This window comes from Opisthocomus hoazin, chromosome 35 (assembly GCF_030867145.1).
Source record: "Opisthocomus hoazin isolate bOpiHoa1 chromosome 35, bOpiHoa1.hap1, whole genome shotgun sequence".
NCBI classification, from domain to species: Eukaryota; Metazoa; Chordata; class Aves; order Opisthocomiformes; family Opisthocomidae; genus Opisthocomus; species Opisthocomus hoazin.
Window position 1 is genome coordinate 3,360,420 of NC_134448.1, and position 24,879 is coordinate 3,385,298.

The 24,879-nt window shown below is 66.8% G+C and overlaps 1 protein-coding gene across 7 annotated transcripts; it reads left to right on the plus strand.

The window, feature by feature from the left end:
• The first annotated feature begins 3,145 nt into the window (after nt 1–3,145).
• Nucleotides 3,146–24,822, plus strand: DNMT1 (DNA methyltransferase 1). Of its 7 annotated transcripts, none has more exons than XM_075445981.1 (35): nt 3,146–3,238; nt 8,633–8,675; nt 8,981–9,079; nt 9,214–9,321; nt 9,411–9,681; nt 9,928–10,000; nt 10,246–10,333; nt 10,435–10,475; nt 10,593–10,644; nt 10,863–10,946; nt 11,027–11,136; nt 11,224–11,342; nt 11,508–11,600; nt 13,240–13,391; nt 13,480–13,667; nt 15,063–15,252; nt 15,469–15,566; nt 15,682–15,829; nt 15,941–16,056; nt 16,245–16,446; nt 16,529–16,665; nt 16,783–16,956; nt 17,516–17,737; nt 19,234–19,426; nt 19,817–19,907; nt 21,039–21,164; nt 21,319–21,601; nt 21,707–21,848; nt 22,060–22,226; nt 22,301–22,478; nt 22,725–22,920; nt 22,993–23,156; nt 23,998–24,114; nt 24,209–24,299; nt 24,376–24,822. In XM_075445981.1, the coding sequence occupies exons 1-35, from the start codon at nt 3,180–3,182 to the stop codon at nt 24,420–24,422; spliced, it is 4,662 nt and encodes a 1,553-aa protein (XP_075302096.1). In that variant the 5' UTR covers nt 3,146–3,179; the 3' UTR covers nt 24,423–24,822. The 7 variants fall into 7 exon arrangements, with proteins under 7 accessions (XP_075302096.1, XP_075302093.1, XP_075302095.1 ...); XM_075445982.1 differs by lacking the exon at nt 3,146–3,238 and adding an exon at nt 6,708–6,770; XM_075445978.1 differs by having other exon boundaries at nt 9,061–9,321.
• The last annotated feature ends 57 nt before the right edge of the window (nt 24,823–24,879 follow it).

Below are 24,879 nucleotides of genomic sequence, written 5' to 3' on the forward strand. Positions count from 1 at the left end.
GTACGGATGGACAACTGCACCTTCATCCCCGGGCATCTTCCTCTTCCTCCTGCCCCCACCGAGGGTATCCGACCGGGTAGCCCACTGGGTGTCCCACCAGGTATCTCACCAGGCATCCCGCCAGGCATCCCACCGGATATCCCATCGGATATCCCACTGGGTATCCCACCGGGCATGCACCCTGCCCCGGGCATCCCACCGGGCATCCTACTGGGTATCCCACTGGGTATCCCACCGAGTATCCCACCAGGCATCCCACCGGGTATCCCCCCTGCCCTGGGCATCCCACCAGGCATCCCACCAGGCATCCTACCGGGTATCCCACTGGGTATCCCACTGGGCATCCCACCAGGCATCCCACCAGGCATCCTACCGGGTATCCCACTGGGTATCCCACCGAGTATCTCACCGGGCATCCCACCGGCCATCCACCCTACCCTGGGCATCCCACTGGGTATCCCACCGGGCATCCCACCAGGTATCCCCCCTGCCCTGGGCATCCCACCGGGCATCCCACCCGGCATCCCACTGGGCATCCCACGGGGCATCCCACCGGGCATCCTACCGGTTATCCCCCCTGCCCTGGGCATCCCACCGGGCATCGCACGGGGCATCCCACCGAGCATCCCACCAGGTATCCCACCAGGTATCCCACCGGGTATCCCACCGGGTATCCCACCAGGTATCCCACGGGGTATCCCACCGGGTATCCCACCAGGTATCCCACCAGGTATCCCACTGGGCATCCCACTGGGCATCCCACCAGGTATCCCACCAGGCATCCCACCGGGCATCCCCCAGCCCGGCCATGCCCTCCCCGCTGTTCGGAGCCGGCGTTGCCGTGCCCGCCGCGCGCTCTCCGGCGTGTGCGCGGGCACGGACACGCGTGTTGCTCTTCCCACGCCCTGCCCGAGCCCCGGGGCTGCCGTGGGACCTGTCGGACGGGTCCCGGCGCCCCTCCCCGCGGCACCCCATGGCGCCAGTGGGCAAATCCTCAGCCCCCCCGGCTGCTCCCCAGCACCGTGGGCGGCTCCGGGCACGGGGAAAACCGGGGAAACCTTTGCCAGGAAAACCGGCCCCCGGGGCTCACACCGGGGGTTGGGAGGGGGGGGGCACACGTAAATACGGGGACCCCCGTGTCCTCGTGGTCCTGCCGCGTGCTGGCACGCGGAGAAGGGGGGGTTCCCCGTTGCGGCCGGCTCCGCCGGGACCCCACCTCATGTCTGTGACCCCCCCCAGGGCCCCCCACCATCCCCCAGGGGTGACGGTTGTATTAAAATGGCGTTTTTCCACCGGTCTCTGCCTCCTTCGTGGCCTGGGGGGCCAGCGAGCCCCCCGCCCCACTCCCTACTGCCGCTTCGGGGAGGGACGGAAGGGCTGGTGCTGGGGGGGGCATAGGGGGGACCCCAAATTTGGTTGGGGTTCAACGCGTGGTGGCTTTTCCCCCCTGGAAGCTCGGAGCCGCCGGCCGCGCGTCCCCCTCCCCGGCTTTGTGCCCGGGGGTGGGGGGATGTCGGGGGTCGCGGATCTTCGCCTTCGCGGCCGCGGCGTCGCGCCCGGCTGCCGCTTCCTCGCTCCCGTCTCGCGCGGCTCCCGGCCTCGACCGCAGCCGCTTCCTCGCCGCGGCGGCAGCGGCGTTTCGGGGAACGAAGGGACACGTGGCCCCCGCCGACCCCCTCCCTGCCCCGGTGCCGGCGCGGGCTCGGCGACGCCGATGGCGGCACCGAAACCGTTGAAAGCCCAATTTGGCTCCTTGGAGGGCGCAGAGGAAACAAGGGGGGTGGGGGGGTTTCGTTTCCTCTCCCCCCGCCGCCGCCGCCGTCGGGACGAGGCCCCGTTTCGGTGTCCCGGCAGTGACCCGCGGCGTCGGGGCCCTGCGTCGCGTTCCCGCCACCGGCTCCGTGGGCGACGATGAGGAGGGGGGAAACTCCGGGACCCCCAGCCCGGTCGGAGAAGCCCCCCCCACGATGCCGAGGGGATGGCGATGGACGGGGAACCCCGCGGGGACGGGGAAGGCCGCGGCGGCCATGATTCATCGCGCCCGCGCGGGAGCCGGCGGCTGTTCTGGGGCCGGGAAAAGGGGGGATGGAGCTCGGCAGCGAGGGGCTGCTCCGGCCAGGGGTGGGCTCAGCGGCATCGGGGGGCTGCGGGGGCCCCGGTGTGGGGTGGTGCCGGGGGTCTGCACCGCGTCCCGTGCTGGGGTTGGGGGGGGGTCCCACTGCCACATGGCCGGGTCCCACCCAGGGGGTCGCTGGGTGGTGTAGAGAACCCTGGGCAGGGGTACGGCCCGTCCCCCCCTCCTCGTCCCTGCCATGGTACAGCCCGTCCCGCCCTCCCTGCCATGGCGTGGCCTCTCACCCCTCCATCCCCACTGTGGTATGGTGCCCCCCACCCCGTGTTACAGCCCACACCCCCATCCCCACAGTGGTACAGCCCTTTCTCCCTCTACCCCACAGTGGTACAGCCCGTTCCCCCCCTTCCCCACAGTGGTACAGCCCATTCCCCCTCTACCCCACAGTGGTACAGGCCATACCCACTGTGATAGGACCTGTTTCTCCCCCTCCCCTCCTCTTCCCACAATGGTACGGTCCATGTCCCCCCCCCCGCCCGGCAGTGGTACGACCCGTGTCACCCATCCCCCTTCCCGCAGTGGTACAGTCCATCTCCCGTCTCCTCCCCCCCCCTCCCCGCAGTAGTATGGTCCGCGCTCCCTTCCGCGCCCCGGACTGGTACTGTCCGCGTCCCCCCTCCCCGCAGTGGTACGGCCCGTGTCCCCCCGCCCCGCCCCGCAATGGTACGGTCCGTGTCCCCCCCCACCCCTCCCCGCAGTGGTCCGGCCCCTCCGGGCTTCGCCTCCCCGGCCCGCCCGGCTCCCGCCGCCCCCGCGCAGGTACCGGCCCGGACCCGCAGCCCCACCCCCCCCCCCCCCCCCCCCCGGGCCCACGGGGGGGTCCCCCCGCTCCGCCCCACCCCCCCATTCCCCCGCCGGGGCCTCCCCCTTCCCCCGGAGTACCGTGCGACCCCCCCCCTCCCCCCTCCGGGCGCGGAATGGTCTCTCCCGCCCTGCCCCGGCCCCCCTCCCCCGCCGCCGTGGTCTCGCCCGGCGCCGCCCCGCCCCCGCCGCTGGTTTCCGCGCGAATCCGCCGCCCGGCCCCGCCGCTCCCGCGCCCGCCGCCCCGATGCCGGCCCGGGCCGCCCCGCTGCCCCCCGCCCCGCTGCCCGCCGAGCTCCGCCGACGGTGAGTCCGGCCCGCGGTCCCCCGGGGCTGCCGGGACCCCCCCGGGACTGCCTGGACCCCCCCGGGAATGCCGGGACCCCCCTCCGGGGCGGGACTGACACCCCCCGGGATGCTCCTGAAACGCCCCGGGATTGCCGGGACCCCCCCCGGGGCGGGACTGACACCCCCCGGGATGCTCCTGAAACCCCCCGGGACTGCCTGGACCCCCCCGGGACTGTCGGGACCCCCCCCGGGGCGGGACTGACACCCCCCGGGATGCTCCTGAAACCCCCCGGGACTGCCTGGACCCCCCCGGGACTGTCGGGACCCCCCCGGGGCGGGACTGACACCCCCCGGGATGCTCCTGAACCCCCCCGGGAATGCCGGGACCCCCCCCCGGGACTGTCGGGACCCCCCCGGGGCGGGACTGACACCCCCCGGGATGCTCCTGAAACCCCCCGGGACTGCCTGGACCCCCCCGGGACTGTCGGGACCCCCCCGGGGCGGGACTGACACCCCCCGGGATGCTCCTGAAACCCCCCGGGACTGCTGGGACCCCCCCGGGGCGGGACTGACACCCCCCGGGATGCTCCTGAAACCCCCCAGGACTGCCGGGACCCCCCCGGGGCGGGACCGACACCCCCGGGACTGCCCTGGCAACCGTCCCGGACTGCCGTGACACCCCCCGGGATGGCCCTGACACCCCCCGGGGACGGGACTGCCGTGACACCCCCCGGGACTGCCGGGACCCCCCGGGACTGCCGTGACACCCCCCGGGACTGCTTTGACCCCCCCGGATGGCTCTGGCACCCCCCGGGGACGGGACTGCCGTGACCCCCCCCGGGACGGCCCTGGCACCACCGGGGCTGCCGGGACCCCCCCGGGGTGGGACTGCCACCCCCCCAGGACTGCTTTGACCCCCCCCGGAGCAGCCCGGGTACCCCCCCGGGGTGGGACTGACCCCCCCCGGGACGGCCCTGGCACCCCCCGGGACAGGGTGGCCCTGGCACCCCCCAGCCGTGCTGCCCTGGGACCCTTGGGGCAGCCCCGACCCCCACCCCCCCCCCCCCCCGGCGCTGCCCTGGACCCCCGGCACTGCCCTAACAGCCCCCCCCCCCCCGGGACTGCCCTGCGCTGTCCTGACCCCCCCGGGATGGCTCTGACCCCCCCCCCCCCCCCCAGCACTGCCCTGGACCCCCCGACACTGCCCTGACCACCCCCCCCCCCCCAGTTTTACACCCACCGCAGTGTGGGGAGCCCAGCCCTGCACCCCCCCCCCCCAAGATGCCGTACTCAGCCCCCCCTGCACTGCACCCCCCCCCCCACTGCACAGCCCTGACCCCCCCCATGCAGTGCTTTGACCCCCCCCAGCACCGGCCTGACCCCCCCCAGTGCGTTGCGTGGACCCCCCAGTGCTGCCCAGACCCCCCACAAATGCTCTGAGCCCCCCATGGACCCCCCCAGCATGGCCCTGACTCCCCCCCCCAGTGCATTGCATGGACCCCCCCAGTGCCCGGACCCCCCCCCCAGCACTGCTCGGACCCCCCCCCCAGCACTGCCCTGACCCCCCGAGTACTGCCCAGACCCCCCCAGTGCATCACATGGACCCCCCAGTAATGCCTGGACCCCCCCCCAGCACTGCCCTGACCCCCCCAGTACTGCCCAGACCCCCCCAGTGCATCACATGGACCCCCCAGCACTGCCCTGACCCCCCCCCGGCACTGCCCGGACCCCCCCAGTGCATCACGTGGACCCCCCAGCACTGCCCTGACCCCCCCCCGGCACTGCCCGGACCCCCCCAGCACTGCCCAGACCCCCCCAGTGCATCTCATGGACCCCCCAGTAATGTCCTGACCCCCCCCAGCACCACCCTGATCCCCCCCCCCCCACTGCCCCCCAGCACTGCACTCCATGCCCCCCCCCCCCCCCCCAGCACCCTACCAAGCCCCCCCCCCCAGCTCAGCACCGGGGTCCCCACACCCCCTTGACCCCCACTTGGGTGGGTGGGGGGGTCCTTCCTTAGAAGGGGGGGGGGCCGTCAGCGCCCTCCTGCCCCACAGCCCACTTGGCGGGGTGGGGCACCCTGGCTGCCCCCCACCCTCCTCCGCTCCCCCCAAACCCCTCCTTTTTCGGGGGGGGGGTGGCAGAAGCGGGGCGCGAAGCTGGGGATTTTTTGGGGGGGGGGGGTCCATCAGCCCCATGGCCGGACCCCAATTGGCGGGGTGGGACACCCTGGCTGCCCCCCACCCTCCTCCGCTCCCCCCAAACCCCTCCTTTTTCGGGGGGGGGGTGGCAGAAGCGGGGCGCGAAGCTGGGGATTTTTTGGGGGGGGGGGGTCCATCAGCCCCATGGCCGGACCCCACTTGGCGGGGTGGGACACCCTGGCTGCCCCCCACCCTCCTCCGCTCCCCCCAAACCCCTCCTTTTTCGGGGGGGGGTGGCAGAAGCGGGGCGCGACGCTGGGGATTTTTTGGGGGGGGGGGTCCGTCAGCCCCATGGCCGGACCCCACTTGGTGGGGTGGGGCACCCTGGCTGCCCCCCACCCTCCTCCGCTCCCCCCAAACCCCTCCTTTTTCGGGGGGGGGGTGGCAGAAGCGGGGCGCGAAGCTGGGGATTTTTTGGGGGGGGGGTCCGTCAGCCCCATGGCCGGACCCCACTTGGCGGGGTGGGACACCCTGGCTGCCCCCCACCCTCCTCCGCTCCCCCCAAACCCCTCCTTTTTCGGGGGGGGGTGGCAGAAGCGGGGCGCGAAGCTGGGGATTTTTTGGGGGGGGGGTCCGTCAGCCCCATGGCCGGACCCCACTTGGCGGGGTGGGACACCCTGGCTGCCCCCCACCCTCCTCCGCTCCCCCCAAACCCCTCCTTTTTCGGGGGGGGGGTGGCAGAAGCGGGGCGCGAAGCTGGGGATTTTTTGGGGGGGGGGTCCGTCAGCCCCATGGCCGGACCCCACTTGGTGGGGTGGGACACCCTGGGTGCCCCCCACCCTCCTCCGCTCCCCCCAAAACCCCTCCTTTTTCGGGGGGGGGTGGCAGAAGCGGGGCGCGAAGCTGGGGATTTTTGGGGGGGGGGGGGGAGCCATCAGCCCCATGGCCGGACCCCACTTGGCGGGGTGGGGCACCCTGGCTGCCCCCCACCCTCCTCCGCTCCCCCCAAACCCCTCCTTTTTCGGGGGGGGGTGGCAGAAGTGGGGTGCGAAGCTGGGGATTTTTTGGGGGGGGGGGGTTTGGAGCCATCCGGAGAGATCCGGCACCATCCCGGCGTGCCCCCCCCCCCGGTAACGCCAGCGGGGACGGCACATGGCGGAGTTGGCGTCTTCCCGGCGCCGTATCCCCCGCCGCCGGCCATTGTCCCTTCCGCTCGGCTCCCGGCATCCCTCGGCTGGCGGGAAAAGGGGGGGGGGGGGGGGCCCCACGACCCCCCCCCCCCCTGCCGAGCCGTTCTCCCGCTTCGGCAGCCCCTCTTCCGGTGCGGCGGCCTTGGCGCGCCCCGACCTTTCCCCGGCCGCCATTGGGCTCGGCCGGCGCCCCGGCTGCATGGCCGTCCCCAGGCCCAGGTGACTGGGACGGCACTGGTTTGTTGGGGGTTTTTTTTTACTGGGGGGGGGGGGGAGTTGGGGGACCCCCTCGCCGTCTCCTCCAGCTCCGGTGGGAAATCGGAAAACGCGAGGCGCCGGAGGTGAGGTGGGGGCTCCCGTCCCGCGGCCGGCAGCGTGCCCGGGGGGGAGGCCCACGTGGCCCCCGGTCGGCGAACGGGCTCCCCGTTTCTGACCGTGGCGAATTTTTTTTTTGGGGGGGGGGGTCGTGCCGAGATGGCGCCGAACCCCCCCACCCCGTCCCCTGGTAGCGGGGCCGGGGGGCTGTCCCTCGCCCTCCGTCGCCGCTTTGTGCCGCCGGGACGATGACACACGTGGCTTCGCCGCCGGGGGGGGGGGGTTTGCTGTCTCCGTGCCGGGGGTGGGCGACGAGCCCCCGGTGTCCCTTTGCCGGGGGGTCCTCGGGTCCCGGTGTCCCTTTGCCGGGGGGTCCTCGGGTCCCGCTGTCTCTCAGGCCCCAGCGTCCCTTTCCTGGGGGGTCCTTGGGTCCCGGTGTCCCTTTGCCGGGGGGGTCCTCGGGTCCCAGGGGGTCCTTGGGCCCCAGCGTCCCTTTCCCAGGGGGTCCTCGGGCCCCAGCATCTCTTTGCCGGGGGGTCCTCGGGCCTGGGGGGTCCTCAGGCCCTGGCGTCCCTTTCCCGGGGGGTCCTCAGGCCCCGGTGTCCCTTTGCCGGGGGGTCCTTGGGCCCCGGTGTCCCTTTGCCGGGGGGTCCTTGGGTCTGGGGGGTCCTTGGGCCCCAGCGTCCCTTTCCCAGGGGGTCCTCGGGCCCCAGCATCTCTTTGCCGGGGGGTCCTCGGGCCTGGGGGGTCCTCAGGCCCCGGCGTCCCTTTCCCGGGGGGTCCTTGGGCCCTGGCGTCCCTTTCCCGGGGGGTCCTTGGGCCCTGGCATCTCTCTGCCAGGGGGTCCTCGGGCCTGGGGGGTCCTCGGGCCCCAGCGTCCCTTTGCCGGGGGGTCCTTGGGCCCCAGCATCTCTTTGCCGGGGGGTCCTTGGGCCTGGGGGGTCCTTGGGCCCCAGCGTCCCTTTCCCAGGGGGTCCTTGGGCCCCAGCTTCTCTTTTGCCGGAGGGTCCTCGGACCCCGGCATCTCTTTCCTGGGGGGCCCTCAGGTCCCGGGGGGTCCTCAGGCCCTTGTGTCCCTTTGCCGGGGGGTCCTCGGGCCCCAGTGTCCCTTTGCCGGGGGGTCCTCAGGTCCCAGGGGGTCCTCGGGCCCCAGCGTCCCTTTCCCGGGGGGTCCTCGGGCCTGGGGGGGTCCTCGGGCCCTGGTGTCCCTTTCCCAGGGGTCCTTGGGTCCTGGGGGGTCCTCAGGCCCCAGCGTCTCTTTGCTGGGGGGTCCTCGGGCCCCAGCATCCCTTTGCTGGGGGGTCCTCAGGCCCTGGTGTCCCTTTCCCGGGGGTCCTCGGGCCTGGGGGGTCCTTGGGCCCCAGCGGCCCTTTCCCAGGGGGTCCTCGGGCCCCAGCATCCCTTTCCCAGGGGGTCCTCAGGCCCTGGTGTCCCTTTCCCGGGGGTCCTCAGGCCTGGGGGGTCCTCGGGCCCCGGCGTCCCTTTCCCGGGGGGTCCTTGGGCCCCAGCGTCTCTTTGCCAGGGGGTCCTCGGGCCCCAGCATCCCTTTGCTGGGGGGTCCTCGGGCCCCGGCGTCCCTTTCCCGACCCCCCCACCTTGATTCCGAGCGTCCCTCTTGCGCCGAGGGAGCTCGGCCCCGCTTTGCGGCTGCCGCCGTGCCGTTCCTGGAGCCGTCAGGATTTTGGGGGGGGGGGGGGGTCCAGCCCGGCCCGGTGTCCCCCCCACCCCGTGACCTCGTCTGACCCCCGCCGCTCTTCTCCTTGCAGGCTGCAGGACTTGGAGAGGGATGAAGACAGCCTGAGCGAGAAGGTGAGTGTCCCCGGATCGCCGGGAGCCGCCATTGCGCCCGGCTCCGATTCGGGCGCTGCCGTGCCGGTGCTGCCGGCGGGCTCGGGATGCTCCGGCGGGAATCGGCGGGGCTCCGGAGCCGCTTCCTTGGACCCTCGGCCGCGGATGGGACTCTGGCACCGAGCAGGGCGATTCGGCGGCGTTCCCCCCCCCCCGGTTTCGGTGCTGCCCGGAGTTGGGGTCCGGAGCCGCACGGCGTGGGGCGGGGAGGACGGTGCGGTGGGCTGGCTGAGTGAGACCCCGCCGTGTCTCCCTTGCTGGCTCAGCTCCCTGGCGCCGGTGAGGTCGTAGCCGCGGCGTCGGTGCCGTCCGTTGCCGTATGGAAACCGCCGTCCTCTCCTATCAGGAGGGTCCCCGCGAGTTGGGTGAGCGGCGCCCGGATTCGGAGCGACCGGCTCGGTTCGGCTCGGCCCGACCGCCTACGGAGACGCCGCTCCGCCCGAGCCCCGCGGGCAGCGTCGCCGCCGCCCGCCCCACGCCGTCCCCTCCGTCCCCGCAGGAGTGCGTCAGGGAGAAGCTGAGCCTCATCCATGGCTTCCTCCAAGCCGACGTCCAGAATGAGCTGAGCGAGCTGGAAGCCAAACTCCGCTGCAAGGAGCTGTCGGAGGTGAGGGCCCCCGGTTTTCGGCGGGATGGCGTTTTGGCGGCGTGGCTCGACCGGAGCCGGGCGGTTTAACCGAAGCTCTTCCCTCCCAGGAGAGGTACTTGGCCAAGGTGAAAGCCCTGCTCCACCAAGAGCTCTCGGCGGAGAATGGGGCCGCGGCGCTGGTGCTGTCGGCGTCCAACGGGTGCTCCAAAAACGGCGCCTACGGCAGCGACGAGGACTCGGAGCGAGCGGGGCCCGATGGCGAAGAAGACAGCGCCGTGGAGATGGAGGAAGCAGCCGCCTCTTCCTCCTCCTCTTCGTTGGTCCCCACGCCGCGGGCGCGCAAGGCCAGGAGGAGCCGATCCAACGGGAAGAGCAAAAGTAATGGCGGCGCTGGGCGTGGTTTGGCTTTCCACGCTCGTTACCAACGCCCGTTAATGATTTCTGGCCGTTAAGTGCCGAGCGGGAGCACGACGGGTCCCGGCGGGATTCGGAGCGGAGAATTTCCCCCTCCCCCCCTCCCCAGGAAGGGTTTTGGGGTGTCGTCGCCTTGCGGCGGGATAGCGGGGTGCGGGGTGCTGTCCCCCCCCCCGTCGTTAACGCCGTCCTTCGTCGTCTTCCCGACAGAGTCTCCCGCCAGTTCCCGGGTCACTCGGAGCTCCGGCCGGCAGCCGACCATCCTGAGCATGTTCTCCAAAGGGTCAGTACGGTGACAAGGGACCCCTGTCTCCTTCACTGCGCCCCCCCACCACGAGCCTTCACCCTCCTCTTCCTCTCTCTGCCGTCTGGGGCTTGATGGCTTCCATCCCAAAACTTGGGGTTCCCAACAACCTTGGGGAGCCACCGGGCGCTTTCCGGGGAGCCCCGCACCCGCTCCGATGCCGTCCCCTCGCTCTCGGCGTTGGGCCCCCCCCGGCTCGACGCGGCGCGTTTAAAACCCGGCAGGTCCAACAAGCGGAAATCGGAGGAGGTGAACGGGGAGGTGAAGCAGGAGGTGATGAGCGTGGAGAAGGAGGAAGAGGAGCTGGAGGAGGTGCGTGCCGATGGCGGCCGAGGCCTCGGGTCGGATGCGTTGGCGCGGAGGGCGGCGTGCTCTCCGGCTTCCCCTCACCCCCTCCTCGTTTCTCCCTCAAGGAACAAGACGAGAAAAGGCTGAAAATGGAAACCAAAGAAGGGTAAGGAGGAAGGAGAGCGCTCCCCGCCGTGGGCCGCTGTCTCGTTAACGTGGGGACGATGACGACGCCGTCGCGCCGCTCCGCGTCTTCATCCCTTTGTCTTTTTTCCACACCCAGGTCGGAGCTAAAAGATGAAATTACTCAGGTTAAAACGCCGCCGCCTGCGAAAGTGAGTCCTTTTTTTCCTCCATCTCGGTCTTTCGGGGTTTTCTTGAAGTGCTTTGGACTCTTCCGAAGAGCGGTTGGACTTCCCTTCGGGAAAGGTCAACCCGTTTCCAGCTTCCAAAAATCCTTCCCCCGGCGGCGCCCGCCGCCGTGCCTCAAAACCGAGGGTCGGGCTACCGAACGTCGAGGAAAACGCCGACGCCGTCTCCCCTTGCCTTGCAGACCACCCCTCCCAAGTGCGTCGACTGCCGGCAGTACCTGGACGATCCCGACCTCAAATTCTTCCAAGGGGATCCTGACGATGCCGTAAGGGATCGGCCGCTCCGGGCAGAGCCCGCCGCGCTCGCGGGACCGCTTGTTAACGGCCTCCTCTCTCCCTCGTTCAGCTGGAGGAGCCGGAGATGCTGACGGACGAGCGCTTGTCCATCTTCGACGCTAACGAAGACGGCTTCGAGAGCTACGAGGACCTGCCGCAGCACAAAGTCACCTCTTTCAGGTGAGAGGCGGGGAAAGCGGGCTGTGAAACATCCCCCCCAGCCCCGCGGGGTAATTCCGCGACGTCCCCCTTGTCCCTTGGTGCCAGCGTCTACGACAAGCGCGGTCACTTGTGCCCCTTCGACACCGGCCTGATCGAGAGGAACATCGAGCTCTACTTCAGCGGCGCCGTGAAGCCCATCTACGATGACAACCCTTGCCTGGACGGTGAGTCGGGCGCGGCGGAGCCTCGCGGGCTCGTTTCTCGCCTTCGTCTCCGCTCGGCTCCAAGCGCAAACCAAGCCGGGCCCGGCCGCTTCGTCACCCGCAGCTGCTTGGGGTTTTTTTTTTTTGGGGCGCCGAAGACTGAAAGTCTTGTTTCCTCGCTCGCAGGTGGGGTGAGAGCCAAGAAGCTGGGCCCCATCAACGCGTGGTGGATCACGGGGTTCGACGGAGGGGAGAAGGCTTTGATCGGCTTCACCACAGGTGGGTGAGCGAGGACGCGGGAGGTCGGGCTCGGGGTTGAGGTCTCCGGCGGGTGAAGGAGCTTTGGGCTCGTGGATTTTGGCCGCCGCTGGGAACTCGCGCCCTCAAGCACGTGGCGAGGCGCAGGACCGTGCCGAAGCTTGGACCTGGGTTAATCTGGCTCGGTGGCACCCTGCCGGAGGGCAGCTGGGACGAGGGGTGGCGGGAGCGGGGTGGCTCCCTGCCCGCCCTTCCCGAGCGGGACCCGTCCTCCGGTCCCTCCTCCGTGGGAAGGCGCCGGCGCGATGCTTGAGGCCGCTCGCGGAGGGAGTTTTCCCTTTCACAGAATCCCAGCGTGGTGGGGGTGGGAAGGGACCTCTGGGGTCACCCAGCCCAACCCCCTGCCCAAGCAGGGTCACCCAGAGCAGGGGGCACAGCACCGCGGCCAGGCGGGGCTGGAATATCTCCAGAGAAGGAGACTCCACAGCCTCCCTGGCAGCCTGTTCCAGGGCTCCGTCACCCTCAGAGGGAAGAAGTTCTTCCTCGGGTTCAGCTGGAGCTTCCTCTGCTCCAGTTTGTGCCCGTTGCCCCTTGTCCTGTCGCTGGGCACCACTGGAAAGAGCCTGGCCCCGGCCTCCTGACCCCCACCCTACAGACACTGACCGGCATTTCTAAGGTCCCCTCGCAGCCTTCTCTTCTCCAGGCTGAACAAGCCCAGCTCCCTCAGCCTCTCCTCCTAGCAGAGATGCTCCAGTCCCCTCCTCATCCTCACAGCCCTGCGCTGGGCTCTCTCCAGTAGCTCCTCATCTTTCTTGAACTGGGGAGCCCAGAACTGGTCTCTCCCCAGTAGCTCCTCATCTTTCTTGAAGTGGGGAACCCAGAACTGGACTCTCTCCAGTAGCTCCTCATCTTTCTGGAACTGGGGAGCCCAGAACTGGGCTCTCTCCAGTACCTCCTCATCTTTCTGGAACTGGGGAGCCCAGAACTGGTCTCTCTCCAGTAGCTCCTCATCTTTCTGGAACTGGGGAGCCCAGAACTGGTCTCTCTCCAGTAGCTCCTCATCTCTCCAGTAGCTCTTCATCTTTCTTTGCTCGTGACCTCTCGGCCCCCGTTGCAGGGCTCCATTGCTTTCTTGCTCTACGTGGTGGCTTTTTGGACAGGCTGAGGAAGGTCTCGGGGGAACACCCGGTCCCGGCCAGCCCTTGGCTCCGTGTCCCAGCTGGCTTTTGAAGCCAAATCGGGGGAAGAAGCTGATATTTTGGGGGTTTAAGAGCTTTTTTTTCCCCTTGCTGTTTCTGCAAGGAACCCTTCCAACAACCTGGTGAGATGGGAGGAAGACTTAATTCTCCTGTGCGCTGGCAAACGGAGTTTGTAGTGACAAAAACCCAATAAACCCAGGATTATCTTTGCTTTCTAATTAGGTAACGGCAAAAGTAAAAGGCCCGCGTGCCCCGCCGCACGTCCCCCCTCGCTTTGGCGGTGAGAGCCGAGCGACCGTGGGTCCTGGCTCGTGGTGGAGCTTCCCTGGAGGAGGTCTCGATGCTGTCGCAGCGGGGATGGGCTGGTCTTCACCTCCCCCCCCAGACCCACTCGCTGCAGTCCTTAAATACCGTGAAATTCCCCCAATATTTAACCCCCCGCCGCCATCTCTCCGCCGCAGCCTTCGCGGATTACATCCTGATGGAGCCCAGCGAGGAGTACGCTCCCATCTTCGCCATCATGCAGGAGAAGATCTACATGAGTAAAATCGTCGTCGAGTTCCTGCAGAACAACCGTGACGTCAGCTACGAGGACCTGCTCAACAAAATCGAGGTGAAAACCCGATGGCGGCGGCATCTGGGGCTTGGGTGGGGGGGGGGTTGCTCTGCTGCCCTTTTCCCTAACCGACCCCTCCTCGCAGACCACCGTGCCTCCCGCGGGGCTCAACTTCAACCGCTTCACAGAGGACTCGCTCCTGCGACATGCCCAGTTCGTGGTGGAGCAGGTGGAGAGCTACGACGAAGCCGGGGACAGCGATGAACCCCCCGTCCTCATCACCCCCTGCATGAGGGACTTGATCAAGTTGGCCGGGGTCACCCTGGGGAAGAGGTGAGCCCCTGGTCCCCGCGTAGACGCTCTCTTCGGGGAGGGGGGCATTTGGCTTTGCGGCCTCCTGGGAGGAGCCTGGCAGGTTGGATTCCCATCGGCTGTGCGTGGGGGATCCTTCCAGGAAAGCTCTTCTGCGTGGTCCCCAGGGGTTGGTACTGGGCCCAGTCTTGTTCAACTTCTTCATCAATGACCTGGATGAAGAGTTAGAGCGTCCCCTCAGCCAGTTTGCTGATGGCACCAAACTGGGAGGAGGGGTGGATGCACCGGCAGGCTGTGCTGGATCCAGCGAGCCCTGGGCAGGCTGGAGAGCTGGGCAGAGAGGAACCTGCTGAGGTTCAACCAGGGCAAGGGCAGGGTCCTGCACCTGGGGAGGAACAACCCCAGGCACCAGGACAGGCTGGGGCTGACCTGCTGGAGAGCACTGGGAGGGGACTGGGAGTGCTGGGGGACAACAGGGTGACCATAAGCCAGCAGCGTGCCCTGGGTGCCAAGAAGGCCAATGGGATCCTGGGGTGCATGAGGAGGAGTGTGGGCAGCAGGGCGAGGGAGGTTCTCCTGCCCCTCTGCTCTGCCCTGGGGAGGCCCCATCTGGAGTCCTGGGTGCAGTTCTGGGCTCCCCAGTTCCAGAGAGATGAGGAGCTACTGGAGAGAGTCCAGCGCAGGGCTGCGAGGATGAGGAGGGGACTGGAGCATCTCTCCTACGAGGAGAGGCTGAGGGAGCTGGGCTTGTTCAGCCTGGAGAAGAGAAGGCTGAGAGGGGACCTTCGAAATGCCGGTCAGTGTCTGCAGGGTGGGGGTCAGGAGGGGGCCAGGCTCTTTCCAGCAGTGCCCAGCGACAGGACAAGGGGCAACGGGCACAAACTGGAGCAGAGGAAGCTCCAGCTGAACCCGAGGAAGAACTTCTTCCCTCTGAGGGTGCCGGAGCCCTGGCCCAGGCTGCCCAGGGAGGCTGTGGAGTCTCCTTCTCTGGAGATATTCCAGCCCCCCTGGCCGCGGTGCTGTGGCCCCTGCTCTGGTGGGCTGGGTGACCCCAGAGGTCCCTGCCAACCCCAACCATGCTGGGATCCTGTGTTCCCAGCTGGGATGACCTGAGGATTTAAGCTCAGTGTGAGCAGCACTGGGAGATGGGAGTAAAAATCCTCCTAAAACTGGGAAAACCCTCGCTCCAGAGCCTGCCTTTGCTCTCTCTCCGGCTGTAGCACCCCTTCGGGACCCCGTGCTGGTCACGGCGCTGCCTGGGTGCCTGTTCGGGCATCCCACCGTGGTCCTCAGCCGTTGGGTGCCGCGGGGAGAGCTCTGCTCCCTGGGAACCCTTCTTGGGTGCCGGGCTGTTCGTTGCGGCTGCAGCTGTCGGCGATACGAGGTCCCCTCTCACCGCTGTCACCTTGGTCGCAGGCGAGCTGTCAGGCGGCAAGCCATCCGGCACCCCACCAAGATAGACAAGGACAAGGGTCCCACCAAAGCCACCACCACCAAGCTGGTGTACCTCATCTTCGACACCTTCTTCTCGGAGCAGATCGAGAAGGACGAGAAGGAGGACGACAAGGAGAACGCCATGAAGCGCCGGCGCTGCGGCGTCTGCGAGGTAACGGGGGGGGTTGCTGGCGCGGAGCTGATGCGACCCGATCCCTGTCCTGGGATCCCAGGTCATCCCTGGGATGACCCCTTCTGGGATGGCTCCCTGGGGGCAAGGGAGTGATTTCCCAAGGCCACCAAGCTCCTCTCGGTCCCTGTCCCTCCTGCCTGGGGCATCTCCGCTGCGTCTGCCTGCGCTCAGCTTGGTCCCCTCTCCCTGCTCCAGGTCTGCCAGCAGCCCGAGTGCGGGAAGTGCAAGGCTTGCCAGAACATGGTGAAGTTTGGGGGCAGCGGACGGAGCAAGCAGGCTTGTTTGCAGAGGAGGTGCGTCCTTTGCCGGCAGCGATGCCTCCTGCCAAAGCCCTCCCCGCCTCCCCAGAGAGGGGCCACGGTCCCCCTGCGCTGTGGCCCGCTGCAGTGACGGTCCTCGTGTCCCCAGGTGTCCCAACTTGGCCGTCCGGGAAGCTGATGAGGACGAGGAGGTGGATGACAACATCCCCGAGATGCCGTCGCCCAAGAAGATGCTGCAGGGCAGGAAGAAGAAGCAGAACAAGAGTCGGATCTCCTGGGTGGGGGAGCCCATCAAGGTGAGGCTGGGTGAGACACCCCCCCCCCGGTCCTATCCTGCTGCCGGGGCTGGGCTGGGTGCTGGGGCTGCGTCGGTGGGGATTTAACGGCGCTCTCCGCCTCTCCTGCAGAGCGATGGGAAGAAGGACTACTACCAGCGGGTCTGCATCGACTCGGAGACTCTGGAGGTGGGAGACTGCGTCTCCGTCAGCCCCGACGACCCCACCAAGCCCCTCTACCTCGCCAGGTCGGTGCCGTGGTGCCGAAGGGGACGCGTCTCTGCTCCTGCTGGGGTGGACGTGCGTGGCAATAGCTGCCGTTCCCAATTAGAGAACCTTAATTGCTTGGCAAGGCCGCTGTTTGAGGACTCTCCAGCTGTGGCAAGGCTCGGAGCCCTTCCCTGGTGCCCCGTAACCCTGGCTTCTTCCCCCGCAGGGTGACAGCCATGTGGGAGGACAGCAGTGGGCAGATGTTCCACGCGCACTGGTTCTGCCCCGGCTCGGACACCGTCCTGGGGGCCACCTCTGACCCCCTGGAACTCTTCTTGGTGGACGAATGCGAGGACATGCAGCTCTCCTACATCCACGGCAAAGTCAAAGTGATCTACAAGGCGCCCTCGGAGAACTGGTCGATGGAGGTGGGTGACAGCCAACGTGGCTGCGCGGGGCCGGGCGCGGGGCAGGCAGCGGCACCGACCCCTGGGAACACCTCTCTCCTAGCAGGGCGGGCTGGACATGGAGATCAAGATGGTGGAAGACGACGGGAGGACTTACTTCTACCAGATGTGGTACGACCAGGAGTACGCTCGGTTCGAATCCCCCCCGAAAACTCAGCCCACGGAAGACAACAAATACAAGTGAGCGCTCACAGGGCAGCGGCTCTCGGGATCTGCTCTGCCCGAAACGGGCAGCAGGAGCCTCTCGGCTCGCGGCAGCGTCCCCGTCACCGCGCTCTGCTGTCCCCCCGCCCGCAGGTTCTGCATGAGCTGCACGCGCCTGGACGAGGTGAGGCACAAGGAGATCCCCAAAGTGGCTGAGCCTCTGGAGGAAGGCGACGGGAAGATGTTCTACGCCATGGCCACCAAGAACGGGGTGCAGTACAGGGTGGGGGATGGCGTCTACCTCCTGCCGGAAGCCTTTTCCTTCAGGTTGGTGCTAGCGGGGGGCTGGCAGCACTTCTCGGGATGGTCTTCACTCCAGCTTTTGGTGGCAGAGGATGTAGTCTCCGGGTGGTGAATCCCACCTGAAAACGAAGCACCTGTACCCCCCAATTTCTAAAAGCTTGGCTTAGAAATAAAGGTGCCTCTAAGCCCAATTTCACCCCTCGTCGTTAAACGGAGCAGCTTTGATCGGGCAACCCCGATCGCTGAGGAATCGGAATCCTTCGGCGCGTGGCTTTCCCTGCCAAAGAGCAAGCCAGGGTGGACGGAACGAGAGCCCGTGATGGCGGGGAGGAGAAGTGGCAGACGTCTTCGGGCAGAGGGCTGGGGCAGGTCTGCAGCCTCTGGCTGCGTGGTTCTGCGCTGGGCCGGCCGTGAAACGCCCGCGCTGCGGAGCAGGCGGCTCGGTGCCCGCCCCACGCCGAGCAGAGCACAAGAGGAGGCAGGCCGGGCAGCAACCCGGGAGGAAGATGCTCTGTGCTGCTAGGGGGGGTTTTTTGGGGGGGGAAAAGGGTACCCCAACCTCCTTCCCTCCCCTTCTCCCCAGTATGAAACCCGCCAGCCCAGCCAAGCGCCCCAAAAAGGAGGCAGTGGATGAGGAGCTGCACCCGGAGCACTACCGCAAGTACTCGGAGTACATCAAGGGCAGCAACCTGGATGCCCCCGACCCTTACCGCGTGGGCCGCATCAAAGAGATCTTCTGCAACATCCGCAGCAACGGCAAACCCAACGAGGCCGACATCAAGCTGCACATCTGGAAGTTTTACAGGTGAAGGGCGCTGCCAGGGTCTCGCAGAGCTCCCCCGAGGGCTGGCCTGAGGTTCCCGGCGTCGGGAGAAGCTCTGCGCCGTCAGGTCAAGGTCGCACCGGAGCCGGGTGGCTCGAGCTGAGCCGGTGCTGAGCTGCACCAGCAGTGCTGTCCCACAGCGTGGGTGTTTACCCGAATCCCAGCATGGCAGGGGCTGGAAGGGACCTCTGGGGTCACCCAGCCCAACCCCCTGCCCAAGCAGGGTCACCCAGAGCAGGGGGCACAGCACCGCGGCCAGGGGGGCTGGAATATCTCCAGAGAAGGAGACTCCACAGCCTCCCTGGGCAGCCTGGGCCAGGGCTCCGTCACCCTCAGAGGGAAGAAGTTCTTCCTCGGGTTCAGCTGGAGCTTCCTCTGCCCCAGTTTGTGCCCGTTGCCCCTTGTCCTGTCGCTGGGCACCACTGGAAAGAGTCTGGCCCCGTCCTCCTGACCCCCCTGCAGACACTGATCGGCATTTCTAAGGTCCCCTCGCAGCCTTCTCTTCTCCAGGCTGAACAAGCCCAGCTCCCTCAGCCTCTCCTCGTAGGGGAGATGCTCCAGTCCCCTCCTCATCCTCGTAGCCCTCTGCTGGACTCTCTCCAGTAGCTCCTCATCTCTCTTGAACTGGGGAGCCCAGAACTGGACTCTCTCCAGTAGCTCCTCATCTTTCTTGAAGTGGGGAGCCCAGAACTGGACTCTCTCCAGTAGCTTCTCATCTTTCTGGAACTGGGGAGCCCAGCACTGGACTCTCTCCAGTAGCTCCTCATCTTTCTGGAACTGGGGAGCCCAGAACTGGACTCTCTCCAGTAGCTCCTCATCTCTCTTGAACTGGGGAGCCCAGAACTGGACTCTCTCCTGTAGCTCCTCATCTCTCTTGAACTGGGGAGCCCAGAACTGGACTCTCTCCAGTAGCTCCTCATCTTTCTTGAACTGGGGAGCCCAGAACTGGGCTCTCCCCAGTAGCTCCTCATCTTTCTTGAAGTGGGGAGCCCAGAACTGGGCTCTCCCCAGTAGCTCCTCATCTTTCTGGAACTGGGGAGCCCAGAACTGGGCTCTCTCCAGTAGCTCCTCGTTTGCAGGCTCTTGCTCCTCTCCCTCGCACCACGGAGGGATGTGTGCGAAGAGCCTCGGCCGCGGAGAGGAGCGTGCTGACGCTCGGACGCTGTGTGTTTCGAGCCTGACCCCCCTCCTCGCTTTGCATCTCTCTGCCTTTAAATTCACTTACCGCCCCGGTGCCGATTCCCCCTCCATCCTCTTAAGAACCCCCCCCCCCAAAAGCCCCCTTTGGCATGACAGAAATCACCCCGTTGGTGCTGTGCCCAGGCCACGCCGGTGAACGTGTTGCCGCTGGAAGAAATAAACCCTCTCTGGGGAGACGGAGCGGTGTGAGCGCCGGAGGCCGCCCCGGCGTGAGGACGTTGCCAAAAACGTTTCCCCGATCCAGGTGCTTTTTTTTTTTTTTTGGTTTTTGTCTGCAGACCCGAAAACACGCACAAGTCGATGAAAGCCAGCTACCACGCGGACATCAACCTCCTGTACTGGAGCGACGAGGAGACGACGGTCGACTTCCACGCCGTGCAGGGCCGTTGCACGGTGGTGTACGGGGAAGACCTGACCGAGAGCATCCAGGACTACTCCGCTGGCGGGCTCGACCGCTTCTACTTCTTGGAGGTGAGGGAGCCGGGGTTCGAGGGGTCTGGGTGCGTCCCCGGGTGTGTCGAGCCCTCGAGCAGAGCAGCCGTGTCGACCCCCACCTGGGTGCGTTTTGCGCGGAGGAGCTGCGGTGCGGAGCGAGGGTTTGTAGCCCGTTGCAGTCTCCTGGGGACTCGGTCTCGGCTGCGGGGGAAGCTTTGATCCGAGTGTCACCGGGAGCTGAGGGGACAAATGTGGACCCTGAGGCAGTGGGGAGGGAGGTGACGGACCCTCTGCGGGCCCCAGCGCTCCGTCTGCGTCCTGCCCTCCGGGTTGGCAGCTCCGAGGGGGTGTTGGCAATGCCTCGGCCATTCCTGAGCTGGAGAAGCTCTTTGTATCCGAGTGTCCCGAACCTTTTCTCTTCCCCAGGCTTACAACGCAAAAACCAAGAGCTTCGAGGATCCCCCCAACCACGCTCGGAGCTCTGGCAATAAAGGGAAGGGGAAGGGCAAAGGGAAAGGTAAGGCTGCTCGCGGGGGGAGGTCTCGGGTGGGCGAAGCGGTTGGCGTCTGCCGTTACCTGCTGCCGAGCAGATGTTTCTGCGCTCTCCTCCTCGCTCTGATGCTCTGGCAGGATGCGGCCGTGCGGTTTTAAGGCACCTTAAGGGCTTTGAAATAAACCTTGCGGCGTCAGCACCTGGTACCTGAGAGATCTCCAAGCCTTTCGCTGGGCAAACCTCTGCCAGGGGCTGGCCGCTCCGTGGCACGGGGCTCTGTACCCCGGCTCCCGACACGGGGAGCTGCCCCACGCGTTATCGCTGCGCCCGTCCGACCCTCGGGAGCTCTCTGCCTGCGCCCATGGGCGGTCACAGAATCACAGAATAGTAGGGGTTGGAAGGGACCACTGTGGGTCATCTAGTCCAACCCTCCTGCTGAAGCAGGGTCACCTACAGCAGGCTGCACAGGACCTTGTCCAGGCGGGGCTGGAATATCTCCAGAGAAGGAGACTCCACAGCCTCCCTGGGCAGCCTGGGCCAGGGCTCCGGCACCCTCAGAGGGAAGAAGTTCTTCCTCGGGTTCAGCTGGAGCTTCCTCTGCCCCAGTTTGTGCCCGTTGCCCCTTGTCCTGTCGCTGGGCACCACTGAAAAGAGCTTGGCCCCATCCTCCTGACCCCCACCCTTCAGATATTTATAAGCATTTCTAAGGTCCCCTCGCAGCCTTCTCTTCTTCAGGCTGAACAAGCCCAGTTCCCTCAACCTCTCCTCCTAGCAGAGATGCTCCAGTCCCCTCCTCATCCTCGCAGCCCTGCGCTGGACTCTCTCCAGTAGCTCCTCATCTTTCTGGAACTGGGGAGCCCAGCACTGGACACAGGACTCCAGATGGGGCCTCCCCAGGGCAATGTAGAGGGGAAGGAGAACCTCCCTGACCTGCTGCCCACACAGGGGATCGCGCAGGGGGGGAGGACGAGAGGCTTCCCTTCCAAATGGCAAGGGCATATTCTGGCAGTGGCTGTGAAACAATCAAGGGACAGAAAGGTGCTCGAAGCCGGCGTTGTAACTGCTGTGGAGGAGGGGGGGAGAAGAATTTGCCTTGTAAGCACTCTGAGGAGGAAATGACTTTGCCTTTTGATGTGAGCGAGGCTCTGCTTGCAGGCAAAGGCAAAGGGAAGTCGTCGGTGAGCTGCGAGCAGGAGCCGGCCGAGCTGAAGCTCCCCAAGCTGCGCACCCTGGATGTCTTCTCCGGCTGCGGAGGGCTGTCCGAGGGCTTCCACCAGGCAGGTGAGCGGCGGAGCCCGCGCGGAAGCGGGCAGCGGTGCCGGCCGCTCGGTTCCTCCGCGCTGGCGGTTGTGTTGGGCACGTGCCGGATCAGGGGGTGCGAGCCGGCGCTCTGCTCCTCCGCACAGGCTCCAGCTCCTGCGCTTTGTCTCCCCAGGCGTGTCGGAGACGCTCTGGGCCATCGAGATGTGGGAACCGGCCGCCCAGGCTTTCCGACTGAACAATCCCGGCACTACGGTCTTCACGGAGGATTGCAACGTCCTGCTGAAGCTGGTCATGTCCGGTGAGAAGACCAACTCGCTGGGCCAGAAGCTGCCGCAGAAAGGGGACGTGGAGATGCTGTGCGGCGGTCCCCCGTGCCAGGGCTTCAGCGGCATGAACCGCTTCAACTCCCGCACCTACTCCAAGTTCAAGAACTCCCTGGTGGTCTCCTTCCTCAGGTGAGCAGGGGAGGTGGCGAGGAGCTGTTGGGGTGTAGGCACGGACCCCCCCCCACCTCAAACGTCGCTCCGTCCTCGCTCCCGTGTTCCTCTCTCTCCTCGCAGCTACTGCGACTACTACAGACCGCGGTTCTTCCTTCTGGAGAACGTCAGGAACTTCGTGTCCTTCAAGCGTTCCATGGTGCTGAAGCTTACCCTGCGCTGCCTCGTCCGCATGGGTTACCAGTGCACCTTCGGGGTCCTACAGGTAGGGTGGTGGGTGACCCCAAGACCGTTAACCGGGGTTGAAAAGCCTTCTCCTCTCGCCCAGATCTGCCGTGGACCATCCCCTCCGAAGGAGCAGTTGGCTGCGTGGCTCCTTGGCTTCCCTCGGTGGTGGTGGGGACGCTCCCAGCTCTTCGAAGGCTCCGTCGGGGTGGGGATGCTCCAGCCCCTTGAGCTTGGCCCTTCCTTCGCAGGCTGGGCAGTACGGCGTGGCCCAGACGCGGCGGAGAGCCATCGTCCTCGCCGCGGCTCCCGGCGAGAAGCTGCCCATGTTCCCCGAGCCTCTGCACGTCTTCGCTCCCCGTGCCTGTCAGCTGAGCGTCGTGGTGGACGACAAGAAGTTTGTTAGCAATATCACCCGGTGAGCCTTCGGAGCCGTGCCAGGGCTGGCGAGGGCCAAGTCTCGGCTGCTCACGGCTGCCTCCTTCCTCCCAGGACGTATTCCGGGCCTTTCCGCACCATCACCGTGCGGGACACCATGTCCGACCTGCCGGAGGTCAGGAACGGTGCCTCTGCCTTGGAGATCTCCTACAACGGCGAGCCCCAGTCCTGGTTCCAACGGCAGATCCGGGGCTCCCAGTATCAGCCCATCCTCAGGGACCATATCTGCAAGGTGCGGGTGCCGGGGTCTCAAGGCGGGGCCGGGCTGCGCTCGGAGCCCCAAACCCAGATGGGGGTCAAGGGCAGGTTGGGTGTGAGATGGGGTGAGAGGGGACCATCCCCAAGCTCTCCTGGGGTGAACTTTGCCAACGAGGCCAGCGGAGCTGCTTGGGACTTCCACGGAGAGAGGAGCGGGGCTCTTGGGGTGGCCGCTGTCCCTCCGTGTCACCTGCGGTGACGGCGGCCTTGTCGTTGGCAGGACATGAGCGCCCTGGTCGCAGCCCGGATGAGACACATCCCCTTGGCTCCCGGTTCCGACTGGCGCGACCTGCCCAACATCGAGGTGCGGCTGTCGGACGGCACGACCACGCGCAAGCTGCGGTACACGCACCACGAGAAGAAAAACGGCCGCAGCAGCTCCGGGGCGTTGCGGGGGGTCTGCTCCTGCGCCGAAGGTGGGTGCTGGCTCCCCGAAAAGGGCTGGGGTTGTCCATCTGTCCCCCTCCTCACCTTCTCCGTCTTCCCAGGCAAGCCCTGCGACCCCGCGGATCGGCAATTCAACACCCTCATCCCCTGGTGCCTGCCCCATACCGGCAACCGGCACAACCACTGGGCCGGGCTTTACGGGCGCCTGGAGTGGGACGGCTTCTTCAGCACCACCGTCACCAACCCCGAGCCCATGGGCAAGCAGGTGGGTTACCGCTGGCTCCGGCCCCCACGGAATCCCAGTGTGGTGGGGGTTGGCAGGGACCTCTGGGGTCACCCAGCCCAACCCCCTGCCCAAGCAGGGTCACCCAGAGCAGGCTGCACAGCACCGCGGCCAGGGGGGCTGGAATATCTCCAGAGAAGGAGACTCCACAGCCTCCCTGGGCAGCCTGGGCCAGGGCTCCGTCACCCTCAGAGGGAAGAAGTTCTTCCTCGGGTTCAGCTGGAGCTTCCTCTGCTCCAGTTTGTGCCCGTTGCCCCTTGTCCTGTCTCTGGGCACCACTGAAAAGAGCCTGGCCCCGGCCTCCTGACCCCCACCCTGCAGACACTGACCGGCATTTCTAAGGTCCCCTCGCAGCCTTCTCTTCTCCAGGCTGAACAAGCCCAGCTCCCTCAGCCTCTCCTCCTAGGAGAGATGCTCCAGTCCCCTCCTCATCCTCGCAGCCCTGCGCTGGACTCTCTCCAGTAGCTCCTCATCTTTCTGGAACTGGGGAGCCCAGAACTGGACTCTCTCCAGTAGCTCCTCATCTTTCTGGAACTGGGGAGCCCAGAACTGGACTCTCTCCAGCAGCTCCTCATCTTTCTGGAACTGGGGAGCCCAGAACTGGTCTCTCTCCAGGAGCTCCTCATCTCTCTTGAACTGGGGAGCCCAGAACTGGACCCAGGACTCCAGATGGGGCCTCCCCAGGGCTGAGCAGAGTGGAAGGAGAACCTCCCTGACCTGCTGCCCACACTCCTCTTAATGCACCCCCGCGCCGGGAAGGGGCAGGCGTCACCCAATGGCCGCCGTGGTCCCAGCTGTTGGTTTTTTTTGTTTGCTGGCGTAGGGTCGGGTGCTGCACCCGGAGCAGCACCGGGTGGTGAGCGTGAGGGAGTGCGCCCGCTCCCAGGGCTTCCCCGATACTTACCGCCTCTTTGGGAACATCCTCGACAAGCACAGACAGGTCAGCGCCGGCGGCAAACCCTTCCCCGGCGGCGTCTCCTCGCCGGCAGCGTGGCGGAGCCGGCGCCGGGCGTTCAACCCTCCTTCTGTCGCAGGTCGGTAACGCGGTGCCTCCTCCTCTAGCCAAAGCCATCGGGCTGGAGATCAAGTCGTGTGCGTTGGCCAAGCTGAGGGAAGACATGGCGGGTAGGTGCCGCGCCGGGAGACGCCGGGGGGGTCCCATTCGGGGGCTGGCGGCTTCACCCCCCTCTTCTTTCCGCAGAGACCAGCACCCTGGAGAAGATGGAGACCCTGGAACCCGCCGACTGACGCGCGGCCTCTCCTCCGGCACCAGGACTCCTAAACATGCACTGATTTCTTTTAACCCTGTTTGTTTTGGTTTTTTTGTCGTTTGTTTGGGTTTTTTTTTTGTTGTTGTTTTTTTATTTTAAATTCCCGGCCCGTGGGGCCCCGCCGTGGCCTGTCCCCGCCGGCCCTGCTTGTGTCCGTCTCCTGGCTGCCCTCGGCCCCTGGCTGTGATGGTCGAACTCCACTATGGCCCCCGGCGGGACCCCCCCCCCTCCCCGGCTCCTCCCGGCCCTGCCCTGGGGCCCCCTCCCTGTTTTTACGCCGCGTTGTATTGAAAATAATTGGCCGCTTTGTACAAGTGGGGAATTGATACTTTATGTAGTTTTTATATGTTGTAATATTTCTTCAAATAAATCTCTCCTATAAATTAAAAAAAAAAAAAAACCAAACAACTCTTTGGTTCCTTCCTCCGGGCCTG

Bases quoted from the DNA above. Each gene is read 5' to 3' on its own strand.
- DNMT1 (XM_075445978.1), top strand. From the start codon at position 3,180: ATGCCGGCCCGGGCCGCCCCGCTGCCCCCCGCCCCGCTGCCCGCCGAG. The intron at 19,427-19,816 runs GTGAGGGAGCCG...TCTCTTCCCCAG, and splicing joins ACCGCTTCTACTTCTTGGAG to GCTTACAACGCAAAAACCAA. The intron at 24,300-24,375 runs GTAGGTGCCGCG...TTCTTTCCGCAG, and splicing joins GCTGAGGGAAGACATGGCGG to AGACCAGCACCCTGGAGAAG.